The sequence below is a fragment of the Limulus polyphemus genome, unplaced genomic scaffold (assembly GCF_000517525.1).
Source record: "Limulus polyphemus unplaced genomic scaffold, Limulus_polyphemus-2.1.2 Scaffold3056, whole genome shotgun sequence".
Taxonomy (NCBI): Eukaryota; Metazoa; Arthropoda; class Merostomata; order Xiphosura; family Limulidae; genus Limulus; species Limulus polyphemus.
In genome coordinates, this window is record NW_013668666.1 from 108,665 (window position 1) to 122,583 (window position 13,919).

Consider the following 13,919-nt stretch of genomic DNA (forward strand, 5'->3'; position numbering starts at 1 on the left):
CCAGTGTGCAGAATGCCTGTATTTTTGGAATTTGTCCATTTTCTAGGTAAATTCCTTGACCTTTTGTGTGTGAAAATGTTGCCAGCGGTGCTAAAAGCCCATTCACTGTCTACACTGGTTGGAGGTGCGGAGATATATCAACTTGCTATCCTGGCCATTGTGGGAAATCAAGCTTCATTTGACTTCCAAAAGTGAGGCCAGTGAAAGTAAATGCAGAAATAGTGATGTTGACACATTTTAGACCTAACCCCTATTGTTCTCATACCCCAACCCCTATTGTTCTCAAAACACCCACTTTCTCCAGAAATCCACTTTTCAAGCCATGCCTGTTATTAACCTCTAGTGAATCCCCAACTTTTGCTCGGAACATGTCTTTTTTAACTAAACCAATTATTGACTGTTATTTTCAGTATCTCGTAAGTTTCCACAAAGATTAGGGCTTAGATGCCATTTTCAATTACCCGGATTTGGGTGTTTTTAACTTTGACACTTGGCCAGAGCCAAGTATTACCAGGTAGTCCAACAACCGGCTAGTGCCAAATACCTGGCTGGGTACCTGTGCATCCCTACTAAATACACAAATACTTGAGTAAGGAAGTAGACAAGTAACGATTTATAAGCATAAATAAGTGATTTAGTTTTGGTGGAATGTACTACAGGTTTCAACAGAACATTGGTCTGTTTTCTTCTGGTGTCTGCAGATGAACAATTGTTTAATTCTATATCTGTACATCCAATTTTTTAGTTTATTCTGTTATGTGTTTACATTGTGAACAATCATACATTAGAAAAACGAGTATAAAATGACATCTGGTTGAGCATTTGAACACAGCTTTAACATTCAGAATTGTGACCTGGACAACTCTGTGTGAAGCATTTCACGGATCAACATCAGTCACTTTAGAATTGCTAGTCGTCAAAAGGAAGAGACAGAAAAACAAAAAATGAACTGAAATAAATAAATGATTTTCTTTTCTGTAACTTTCTATGTATGCACATGTGAATGTTTAATCTTATGCACAAACATACATTTTTCTTCTCATTTATTTAGTTATATATATATATACTTCAACAATAATAGTTTAAGTAACTTTTTTATTATGGCTGTGTAAAATAAAGAAAGAGTGATTTTCATTAAACAGGATGTAATGCAGTAATAAAGAGTAAAATTGATGGGGAAAACATAGTTGTCATTAAACAGGATGTAATCCAGTAATAAAGAGTAAGATTGTAAAATTGACGGGTAAACATAATTGTCATTAAACGGAATGTAATGCAGTAATAAAGAGTAAGATTGTAAAATTGACGGGGAAACATTATTTGTCATTAAACGGAATGTAATGCAGTAATAAAGAGTAAGATTGTAAAATTGACGGGGAAACATAATTGTCATTAAACATAATGTAATGCAGTAATAAAGAGAAAGATTGTAAAATTGATAGGGAAAGTGTAATTGTTATCAAACAGTATGTGATGCAGTAATATTATGAAGTTGATAACTTGTGTGTGATTACAGTGATGTGTATTATAGTTTGAGTTGTTAAATAGTACCTTACTAGCAATACTAGTGGATTAACACTAGTTCAGTTGGTAGAGTACTCACACGGCTTCAGATTATGTGTCCTAAAATAAACTTGCATTATAAATAAGCATTTACCACAAGACTGTGATGCACACATAACTGGGTGATAATTATAATATAAGTTATGCTTGCTGTTAAATATTTGTCAACTGAAAAAACAATCCAGACTTGGATAATCTTCTTTACTTGGTAATAAATTCAACTTTTAAACTATACTTAGATCAGATATTTGTTAGAAACTTAACATAGCTGAATTGATAAATGTTTGCTTTGATATTAAAACTGTGATGTACTTATAGATCATTTTATTCGTAAATTTCTTCCACGATTTTAAAAATATTTCATGTCTTTAAAAGCTACACTCTTCTCAATTGTTGACCAACAGACTCATCCAAAAACAGCTGCAAGAAATATTTATTTTTGGTTTGTTAAGATCAAAAGTTATTGTAATGATTTTTCTTACATTTTGTAGGATGTAAAAGAAAATGATATGTGCAAGATAAAATGTTTATAATATTTGTTCAGTTAATTTCATGGCATTTAGTAACCAATTATGTTGTCCATGTCCCAATATTTAGACAACTTATTTATGTCATTTATCTTCTCTAAATTTTGTTAACACTCATTAAATATTGGATTTAACACAGTAGTGTTGAAATTTGTTTTAAGGAAAAAATATTTAGTGTTATGATTGAAAGATGTGAATCAAGAATGAATGTCAGATTTGTCATTTTGTTATTTTATTTTTGCTTGAAAGATTGTATTTGGTTTGAACTAATTTTTCTATTAATTATTCTTTATTTTGTCATGTTTTTCTACTTAATATGGCTATCTTAAATGTGACTTGAGTTTTCATATAAACATGTACTTATATTACTATTGATTGATGTTTGTTTTCAACTGAGTTATTTCAAGGATACTTAAAATTATTATATGAACAGTTATTCAAGTAAAACATTGTAAAAAAATACAGTAATTTGTTTTAGGCCCAAATGTGACAACTACTGCTATTCCTTCTGTGCCTCTCTGTCCTGAAATTTCAAGTATTATTTCGACTGGTTGTCCATCATACTGTCCACCTGGAAAACTCTGTGATGGTATTGCTTGCGTTGATCTAATAGATTGTCCTTGTATGCAAGAAAACAAACGTTTCAAGGTGTGAACATACTTTAAGAGTGAAAATATATGTTGTAGTTTATTGTTCATTTAGTTTAAGTATAGTAGTAATAAATATATTAACTTTTTGTTTCTGGCAAGTGTGATTTGCATTTCTTATTTTTTCATGTTGTTTCTTACAAGTTTAATTTGTATTGCTTATTTGTCTCTTGCTGTTTTTAACAAGTGCAATTCTTATTTATTTCTAGCTCTTTTTTCCGATTTGCATATTTTATTTTTCTGACTGTTTTTCACAACTGTGATTTGCATGTCTTATTTATTTCTAGCTGTTTTTGCAACTGTGATTTGCATATCTTATTTTTTACAATAAAAAGGATAACAATACTTAAGAGAAACAACATTGTTTACTTATAACGTAAGGAGACACAGATAAACGTTTCAGAATTCAACAGATTCCATCATCAGTATCTAAAGGAAAAATAAAAAAATTACATCATTCGTAAGTAAGTATCTAAAATACATTGCTAAAATAACAGTCATTTAATCAAAACTACAACAACATGAAATGAGTGACAAGCAAAATACTGTACATATTAGAGAATGTGCAATTTAAACAAAGACTGCATATTGTTCAGTGTTGATGAAAGTTGTTTGATGCTGAGAGTTTCTTTGCAAAGGATATTGAAATTTGATAGGTTAAGTTCATGTCCTGTTTCTTCACTGTGTTGGTGTATAGAGGAAATACTGGGAATTCTCATTTGCTCTAGCTAGTAGATGGCATTTGGTTTTGCCAACATAGGAGGCCTTACAGTCTCCACACGTGAAAATATATACAAGCCAAGTACGAACAGAAATTGGGAGAAAGCCTAATCTGAAATCAACTTTAGTACTGATGAATTATGTATTTAACTTGAATTTTTAAACTTAAGCTTTGTCCTCCAATGTATATAAAATGAGTATATAATAAGTTTGGGTACAGTTGGTAGTCTGATAGGTTAGTGAGTTTCTGAGTTAGAAAAGTATTAATAATTTTTGTAATAGATGTTATGGGTAGCCATTACGTTTTAAAGTATCCTATAAAAGCAAAATTTCAGAGTGTAAATTTAAGTATGTAGAACACATGTTATAAGCTCTGTTTAATAAACTTGATTGGTGATTGGTATAAAGCTATCAAATTGTGTTAGGAGTACAGTAAATGTCTTTCTTTTCTGTATATTGATGTGCCAAATCTGCTAGTGTTACGGTTAATGAGGATGTCTAAAAAAGATAGATTATTATTATTTTTAACCTCACAAGCGAACTTAATGACAAGATGTTGTGAGTTCACGTATTCTAAGAATTTAGAGCAGTAAACATTATTATGAAAAAAGAATAGATCTGGAGTCAGTGGGACAGGTGTCGAGCCATTTCTATTCATGATACAAAAGAAATACATTAGCTAACATTGGACCCAGCAGGGAGTCCATCACTATTTGTTCAAATAGGGTGTTGTTGAATAAGAAATTGTGAATTTTTGGTGTTAAGGTCCAACATAGTCTTAATTTGAGTTACTGAGAAGCATTATTGTGTGAAAGTTCAGGTATACAAATATCAATGGTTTCATTTAGAGGTGTATTAGCCAAAAAGGGAGGTAATGTCAAAACTATCCATACATTGGTTTTTGGAGTTAACTTAATTCACTTGCAAACTGAAATGAATCAGGATTAGTGAATTCATTGGTATGTGTGACTAAGGCTGAAAGAATTGTTTGGAAGGGGGTGTCTGCTTTGTGAATTTTAGGAAGACTATATAAAATACCAGGCAGGAGCCTGTCGGATATAATGGAGCAGTGACATATTTGAATATGATATTTTTGATTTTTAGTTCTCTCAGGTGTCTTTGGAATTTTTCCTCACGTTTGATGGTAAGTGATAAAGAGTCGTTGTTAGAGGTTTTAAGAATCACCTCCATTTTACTCAAGTAGTCATTTTTGTTGAGAATACCAACAACATTGCCTTTGTCGGGCTGTGTAACACGAATGTTTTTATTTAGTGACAGTTCTTTCAAAGCTGAGATTTCTTTAGGGCTTAGAAGGTTAGGGTGTCTCTTAGTATTAAAATTATAAAAAATAGAAGGAGCCAAGTTTTTAGTTTCATAATGAAATAATCACTTGATTGATCAAGAGTTCCTTTAACATACATAGGACAAGAGAAAAGAAAATTAGCAAAATTCAGTTTATGTGGTGGAAGAGAGAAATTAAGACCTTTAGATTTACATTTATTATTCAGTGTAAGATTACTTAGGTTAACAGTCATGTCATCAGGATCAAAGTTGGTTGAAAAGCTGTTAGTTTTTCTACCCAGCTTCAGGTTCTGAACATCTTCACGTCGAGCAATTCTTTTGTCATTGCATTGGCTCCACTTGTTTAAAAGATGGGTGTAATCCAGATTGCTAACAATGCTTCTGAGGTTATTAGTGTACATGTTGAAACATTTCAGTAAGCTGTTTGTTCTGTCAGTGTTCCCGTTGAAGGTCTTGATTCGGTAGTCTCTCTCGATAAAGCCAGTAAGCTGACGAATTTTGCAAATTTTGGTTTGACATTTTAAATTAGAGAAATTTAGGAATGATGTGTCTGAGTTTGCATTCTGAAAGGAAGCAAATGTCAAAAGTTGACTTTTTTAATTTTATAAACCCATTTCTCACAGGCATAGTATACATGCTTGTTTGTGACAAGTTATTTGCCCTTTTACTGATTTTGACAGCTGTGATTTGCAGCTAACTATTCCTGATAAGTGTGTTTTACAGCTTTGCCTGTTTTTTTATTGTTTCTGATTCAAAGCTTTCATTTGTCATTTTTGAGTTAGGTAAATGTAATTAGTAACTCCTTTCCTTTTTTCCAGTCAGCAGAAGTGGAGTTATTAAGAAACAGCAAAAAAAATAAAAATTCAGAAGGAATCAAAACTTAACTTTTATCATAATTGATACTTGAAACCATCGGTAACTGGTGAAACTCCATAATTACAGTATTGAAGAAAATCAAGATAATTATATGTTTCACAAATACATTATTTATTCATGATCATGGTTTTTGCCAGTAAAGGCATCATCACCTATAATCATGTTTGTGGGGAATACTTAAATTTATCTGCCATATAAAGCAAAGTGTCTATCGTGGAAAAAAATACACAGTCGAATATCTGTCATTTCATATCTGTTCATTAAACGTTTCCACATTTCTTGATCAATCAACACCAACTTGACACAGCAATACAAGATGACATGAGGAAGGTTTTTGACCCTCCATCTAATTCAAAATTTATAGAATTCTTGAAAACTCTATGTCTTTCTTTTCAGTATTGGTACCTTTATATTTTTTTATTTGCACTTTTAATGTTTATTATGTTAAGAAAAAAATAGAAGCACAATTTTCTCTTCTCTGCTACAAAAAATAAGTTATTATTTCACCCATACTCCAGCTAGTTTTAAATAATGCAAAGATATTGTAGGATTGACCTTTTGTAATAAAAAATAAATCTTAATAAAAAGGTCACTTATTATAAAGAAGAAATTTTCATTTTTTTATTATCCTAATTTTATTTTCTCATGAAAGTAAATGAATAAAGTCTTTATGGGAACAGAATACTTTGCTTAGTTAGTAAGTTAAAACATAAAATTTTACTTAATCTGTTCTGATATATTCTCTTGTATTATGTTTACAACTTAAAATGTTATTTAGAAAGTAATCTTAGAATGAAACCAATTTTTTATCATTTTGCACAGTGCAGTTATTTGTTTCATTCTACTTTTCAAATTTCATTTCCAGCCAGGAGATGTTCTTGAAACAGGGGACTGCCAGACTTGCTTTTGTCATATGAAAGGACATTCTCGATGTGAACCCAAAAAATGTCCCAAATGTCCTGAGGTAGGAAAAAAATCTGTATTAGTTAATAAATGTAGAATTTGTGATTTTATATTTATTGATATTGATGAAAACTTACTGAAAGCTTTTGCCATAAGAATCATATTAACTAAAAGTTGTCTAATGTTAAAAGTAATGAAAGTTAATCCTTCATTAAACATTTACATCATTTGTGTCAGTCACTTGGGAACTTTTTTTAAGTATGAACATGTTTAGTGTTTAAATAGCTAACTTAAGAGGGAGAGTATATTTGTTTTTCACTGTTTCAGTCCAAGACAAAAAGGTACCAAAATAAAATTTTCAAGATAAAGAAACATTTTAACAACAAATTGGTTATTATATATATATATATCAAAATAAAGTTGTAAAATCAGCTCATATTTTTGATTCTCTTCATGATTATTGAAAAAATAGTTATAAATGAGTCAATAGAACTTCAGAAAATATTTATCTTTCATTTTGTGGTCCACATTGTGGTTTCTGTGTTCTGTAAGTATGGTATTTGACTTTGTTCACTTGGTTAAATAATAAAAAATAGCTAGGAATGTTTATTTTTTCATGTTCTGAAAGCTTCATTCATGTTGAGCAAACAGTTACAAAATTAAAAAAACAGTAATTGCTTTTCTTTTTGTTGTGTAGCAGATACTAAGTTAACATCTTTTTGTTATAAAGAAATGTAAATTTTTTGTATTTAGGGTGAAAAACAAAAACTTACTTCTACATGTAAATGTACATGTGAAGGCTGCCCAGAAGGCAAGGTTCTGTGTCCAACAAATGGTCAATGCATTTACACCAATAATTGGTGTGATGGAGCAATTGACTGCCCAGATGATGAAGTCAATTGTGAAACAAGTAAGATATTAGTAAATGTATGACTGATTGCAAAACAATTACAGTTATTTACAAATCTAAGTTCTTCATTATGTTCATCTTTAGATTTCACTTTGTCCATCTTTAGCTTTGCTCTTACTCTTCATTGTGCTTATCTTTAGTTTTTTACTCTTACTCTTCATTGTGTTTATCTTTAGTTTTCACTTTTATTCATCATTATGTTTATCTTTAGTTTCGCTTTTACTCTTCATTATGATCAACTTTAGTTTTTCACTTTTACTCTTCATTATGTTTATCTTTAGTTTTCACTTTTACTCTTCATTATGTTCATCTTTAGTTCTTCACATTTACCCTTTATTGTGTTTATCTTTAGTGTTTCACTTTTACTCTTCATTATGTTCATAGCTAGTTTTCACTTTTACTCGTTATTATGTTCATCTTTAGTTTTTCACTTTTACTCTTCATTATGATCAACTTTAGATTTTCACTCTTACTCTTCATTATATTCATCTTTAGATTTTCACTCTTACTCTTCTTATGTTCATCTTTAGTTTTACTCTTACTCTTCATTATGTTTATCTTTAGTGTTTCACTTTTACTCTTCATTATGTTCATCTTTAGTTCTTCACATTTACTATTTATTGTGTTTATCTTTAGTGTTTCACTTTTAGTCTTCATTATGTTTATCTTTAGTTTTTACTCTTACTCTTCATTATGTTCATAGTTAGTTTTCACTTTTACTCTTCATTATGTTCATCTTTAGTTTTTCACTTTTACTCTTCATTATGATCAACTTTAGTTTTTCACTTTTACTCTTCATTATGATCAACTTTAGTTTTCACTTTTATTCTTCATTATGTACAACTTTAGATTTTCACTCTTACTCTTCTTATGTTCAACTTTAGTTTTTACTCTTACTCTTCATTATGTTTATCTTTAGTGTTTCACTTTTAGTCTTCATTATGTTCATATTTAGTTTTCACTTTTACTCTTCATTATGTTTATCTTTAGTGTTTCACTTTTAGTCTTCATTATGTTCATATTTAGTTTCCACTTTTAGTCTTCATTATGTTCATCTTTAGTTTTCACTTTTACTCTTCATTATGATCAACTTTAGTTTTCACTTTTACTCTTCATTATGTTTATCTTTAGTTTTCACTTTTACTCTTCATTATGATCAACTTTAGTTTTCACTTTTAGTCTTCATTATGTTCAACTTTAGTTTTCTCTTTTACTTGTTATTATGTTCATCTTTAGTTTTTCACTTTGACTCTTCATTATGTTCATGTTATTTATAGTGTGGTATGTTACTTTTGGTATGTATTTTGTAACTTGCTAATTTATAGTGTGGTATGTTCCTTTTGGTATGTATTTTGTAACCTTGTAACGTACAGTGTGAATGTTTCTGTCGGGGTACACTTTGTAACCTTGTAATGTAGAATGTGGTATGTTCCTGCTGGAATGTATGTTGTAACTTGCTAATTTATAGTGTGGTATGTTCCTTTTGGTATGTATTTTGTAACCTTGTAACGTACAGTGTGAATGTTTCTGTCGGGGTACACTTTGTAACCTTGTAATGTAGAACGTGATATGTTCCTGCTGGAATGTATGTTGTAACCTGCTAATTTATAGTGTGGTATGTTCCTTTTGGTATGTATTTTGTAACCTTGTAACGTACAGTGTGAATGTTTCTGTTGGGATACACTTTGTAACCTTGTAATGTACAGTGTGTTGTTCATTATTACAATGTCTTGTGTCATGATATTTTTTGTTTTTAGCTCCTATTCCAACAGAAAAACTAATTATTACCACTACACTTCCACCTGTAATCATCACACCAACTACTAATCCTTGTGTGACTGATGTCCCATATGGTAAGAGGTTTTTTTACTTTTAATGAGGTGGTATAATGTATCACATTATATTTACAATAGATTGGGATAAAGTGAAATGGTATTGTTATTGTATGCATTTTATTTAAAATCTACTGAGAAAGTAGAAAAAAGAAAGAATATCTCATGAATTTTCAAGATAAACCGTAATATTTTGTATGAAAAGTTACTTTAATACTGTCTTAAACTTGAAGCAGGAGGGATGAAATGAAAACGAACTTGTATACATATTTATGTACAATAAAAAATGTTTATGAACTTTTTAACAAAAAATATTGTACTTTTATTTTAACTGATTGTTTTATTTATTAATAGGTGTTGCTGTGTGTGCTGTCCAAAATGAATATATTTCAACATTTGACAAACTAGACTACAAATATGCAGTTTGTGAGCATACATTAATGAGAGAGAGGGCACGACACTGGTATTCTGTTTCTGGTAAGAATTTTCTTAAAAGATGTGTTTTAAGTTTATATATAATATACCTTGAACTTTTGTTTTTACTCATTTATTATTCAAACATTGTATTGTACATGTTACCTGTAGTGCAGTGTTTTTCTGTTAATGTTTTTATAATCAGAAAATTCTACCATTGTTTGTTAATGGTAAATCTGTATAGATTTTTGAATTTTTTATCATTCAAATATATGTAAAGTAGTAAATAATCACTCTCATATGTTGATTCTCTCCTTTCCAGCTGTTGTCTATTTTTAATGGTAGTTTAGTTAAAATAGATCTGTCTAATCAGTTGATTCCATTAGCGTATATAACACAAAACTTAATATGAGATCTTATTATAGGTCTGTCTAGTTAGCTGATTTTATTAGCATATATAATACAAAACATAATAGTGTAAATTAAAATAGGTCCAGATGTTCAATGTTGTTCATATGAAACTTGAAACATAAAATTTACTATTTTTTCAAATTATTTAGAAATATAGTTGCTTAATATTACCTAAATGAAATTTATATAATATATATATATAGAGTAGAGAGTACCTTGCACAATGAGTTATATAATTTAAACTTAAACTTATTAAATTTATGTACAGAACATGAAAAATCTATAAGTTATTTATGATTTTCAATTCTGAATTGCTTTGTTGTGCTTATTTTAAAGTCAGTTATTTAGAATTTGTGACATTTCAGTAGTTTGTTGTTTCTTAACGGTAATTTGTTTGGTTTTACCAGTTTTCAAGAAGTGCACTGACACCAAACCTCAGTACTGTGATAAAGAGGTTAAAGTCATGATTGATGGTTTGGAGTTCAGCTTGGGACCAACAATTAATGATTTCAAGATAGATAATACAGCATTTCATCCTGATAATTTTTGGATAATATCAGAGAAACTAAAAGATATCAGGATTCAACGTGCAGGTCAAGAGCTTATTTTGAAATCCATAAATTATGGGTTTGATGTTATAATTGATTCCCAGCAAAATATTAAAATCAAGGTCAGTTTTCAACTATGTAATTATGGTAAACATTTTCAACTAACTGTTTATATTCTAGTAGTAACTTGTATTTTACAAGTATGCCTACCTTCTACACAAATACTTAATATTGGAAAGCTGTAATTATAGTGTTGTTTATAACTCTAGAAACATTAATTTTAGATTAGAATATACTATCACAGAAATCATAAACTTTGTTTCATTCTTTAACAACTTTGCTTGAAAGAACATATAAACATAATCTTAGAGCTGTTTTATGTGTTGTTTCTTCTTCATTGCGTTATGTTTTTACATCATCTAATGAGTATGTGTTTAATATCAGGATTTTTCTTGAAAGTTTAGAAAATGATTTGAGTGAAACAAAACTTAAGTTTGAAAAGAGTATATGTTGATTTGATTATTAAGTTAGGAAGTTTGTTAATTCATTTTTCTGGTACCACAGTTTTTTATGTCAAGTTTGTGTTTTAATAAAGTCCTATAAATATAAGAAAGTGCCATAGATATATCAGAGAAAATTAGCATTATTTGTGAAATTCGGCTTATTGCTCAATGAATGTTAGGTTACCTTGTTAACTTAAAATTATAGAAACTGATGAGAGTGTACTTGAAGAAATCAAAAGGTTTCATCATCATCATTAAGTGGGCTGAACTTTTCATCCTGCTTTTTTTACTGAACGATTCAAAAATCCCAACTCATTAATACAAACTGTTACAATAGTATGTTCACTAGATATGAAAAATAAAAATATTTGTTCAAAAGCCCAAATATAAATTATCATGTAAATTAACTTATAAATCTGCTCAGGCTTATATGGCATCTTAGTTTCTTCAATTTTCAACAATGAGCACATTCATTTGATATACTTGCATACTGTTTAACATAAGATAATGATAAACTTGTATACTGTGTAACACAAGATAGTCTATGAATGACAAGGGACCATTTGACATACTTGTGTACTGTGTAACACAAGATAGTCTATGAATGACAAGGGACCATTTGACATACTTGTGTACTGTGTAACACAATATATTCTATGAATGACAAGGGACCATTTGACATACTTGTGTACTGTGTAACACAAGATAATCTATGAATGACAAGGGACCATTTGATATACTTGTATACTGTGTAACACAAGATAGTCTATGAATGACAAGGGACCATTTGACATACTTGTGTACTGTGTAACACAATATATTCTATGAATGACAAGGGATCATTTGATATACTTGTATACTGTGTAACACAAGATATTCTATGAACGACAAGGGACCATTTGATATACTTGTATACTGTGTAACACAAGATAGTCTATGAATGACAAGGGACCATTTGATATACTTATATACTGTGTAACACAAGATAGTCTATGAACGACAAGGGACCATTTGATATACTTGTGTACTGTGTAACACAAGATAGTCTATGAATGACAAGAGACCATTTGATATACTTGTGTACTGTATAACACAAGATAATCTATGAATAACAGTGGTCATGTTATATACTTGTGTATTGTGTAATATAAGATAATCTATAAGCTATAATTGGCCAAGTCACTGGTTCAATATTCTTTCTAACAGTGGTATACGTTTTATTTGTTGCACTTGCTCAGATTTTAGTAACAATGGTTTAAGTTTTTTGTCTGATTTTAGGTATCTGACTGCCTTCTAAATCAAGTTACTGGCCTAATATTCTTTCTAACAATAATTTGAATGTTGTTTGTCTTATTTGTTCTGATTTTGTGCATATTCCTGACTTCTTCATTAAGTCACTACTTGAAGGTTTTTTCTTGTATTTATTCTGATTTTAGACATTTGATTGCCACCTTCATCAAGTTACTTATTTAATATTCTAACAATGGTTTTTTTCTTTGGTATATTTTTAGGCATCTAATTGCCTTTTTGATAAAGTCTCTGGTCTTTGTGGAAACTTCAATAATAATAAGAGAGATGATAAAGAAACTCCGAAACAAGAACAAGTTTTATCAACGGAACATTTTGGTGATAGTTGGTCAATAGGCACACCTGGAAAATGTCTTCCACCCGTTTGTCCTTCAGAAACTATGAAGCTTGCCTTACAGATATGTGAACATGTCACGTATGTTTGTGTTTTTTATGTGTATATTCCTTTAATATATTTCTTATCAATAACTTGTACTGTTGAGAAGTTATTAATCAATATATGTTGTGTAGTATTCTGATTAAAGCTTTAGTTAGTGTAGATATCTTCTGGTGGGCAGAAACCTCTAACTCTTAAACAAGTTGCCATTAATAACAACTTTAGTTCTCAAAATTATAAGATTGTTTTACATCTTGTGGGTCTGTTAAATAGAACAAGAACTTGTTTTGAGATTCTTAAGACTTGAGGACACTACTCTTTACTTTCTCATTGACTATTTCACCTTATTTAGAAGCAATGAAAAAGCATTATAAAATCTGAACAATTATTATTTCAATAAACCACATCTAGCAGTTAAATATTTCTGATATTATTGATGGTAATTTTTGGAACTAGACATTTGCACATTAATAATCATAATAATGAGAAAGAAACCAACTGATCTCTTAATGATAATAATGAGAAAGAAACCAACTGATCTCTTAATGATAATAATGAGAAAGAAACCAACTGATCTCTTAATGATAATAATGAGAAAGAAACCAACTGATCTCTTAATGATAATAATGAGAAAGAAACCAACTGATCTCTTAATGATAATAATGAGAAAGAAACCAACCGATCTCTTAATGATAATAATGAGAAAGAAACCAACCGATCTCTTAATGATAATAATGAGAAAGAAACCAATGATCTCTTAATGATAATAATGAGAAAGATAACCAACTTCTAGAGTAAAAAAGTTTTTCATCACATATTTTGTATGATTATAAATTTAGAATCTACTTTATTCCAGTTCGAATTTTTTGGGTAACTTTAATAGTAATATCTTACAAGGTCAGAGACAACAAAGAATTTTTGATTCATTATTTGTATGCCTCTCAGTGGCTCAACTGTAAGGCTGTGGGCTCACATCACTAAAAACCAGGTTTTGATACTTATAGTGGGCACAGCACAGACAGCCCATTGTGAGCTTTGTGCTTTACAACAAACAAACATAATTAAATTCGATGACGAGG

At 29.8% G+C, this 13,919-nt stretch overlaps 1 protein-coding gene across 1 annotated transcript in view; it reads left to right on the top strand.

Annotated features, from left to right (window-relative positions):
* Nucleotides 1-13,919, top strand: part of LOC106468569 (hemocytin-like) — a 94,624-nt gene that overhangs the window by 59,460 nt on the left and 21,245 nt on the right. Inside the window, exons 30-36 of the mRNA XM_022396906.1 lie at nucleotides 2,569-2,738; nucleotides 6,501-6,599; nucleotides 7,292-7,448; nucleotides 9,206-9,301; nucleotides 9,635-9,757; nucleotides 10,513-10,775; nucleotides 12,668-12,879. Coding sequence (XP_022252614.1) covers nucleotides 2,569-2,738; nucleotides 6,501-6,599; nucleotides 7,292-7,448; nucleotides 9,206-9,301; nucleotides 9,635-9,757; nucleotides 10,513-10,775; nucleotides 12,668-12,879 — 1,120 coding nt within the window. The remainder of the gene's footprint in view (nucleotides 1-2,568; nucleotides 2,739-6,500; nucleotides 6,600-7,291; nucleotides 7,449-9,205; nucleotides 9,302-9,634; nucleotides 9,758-10,512; nucleotides 10,776-12,667; nucleotides 12,880-13,919) is intronic.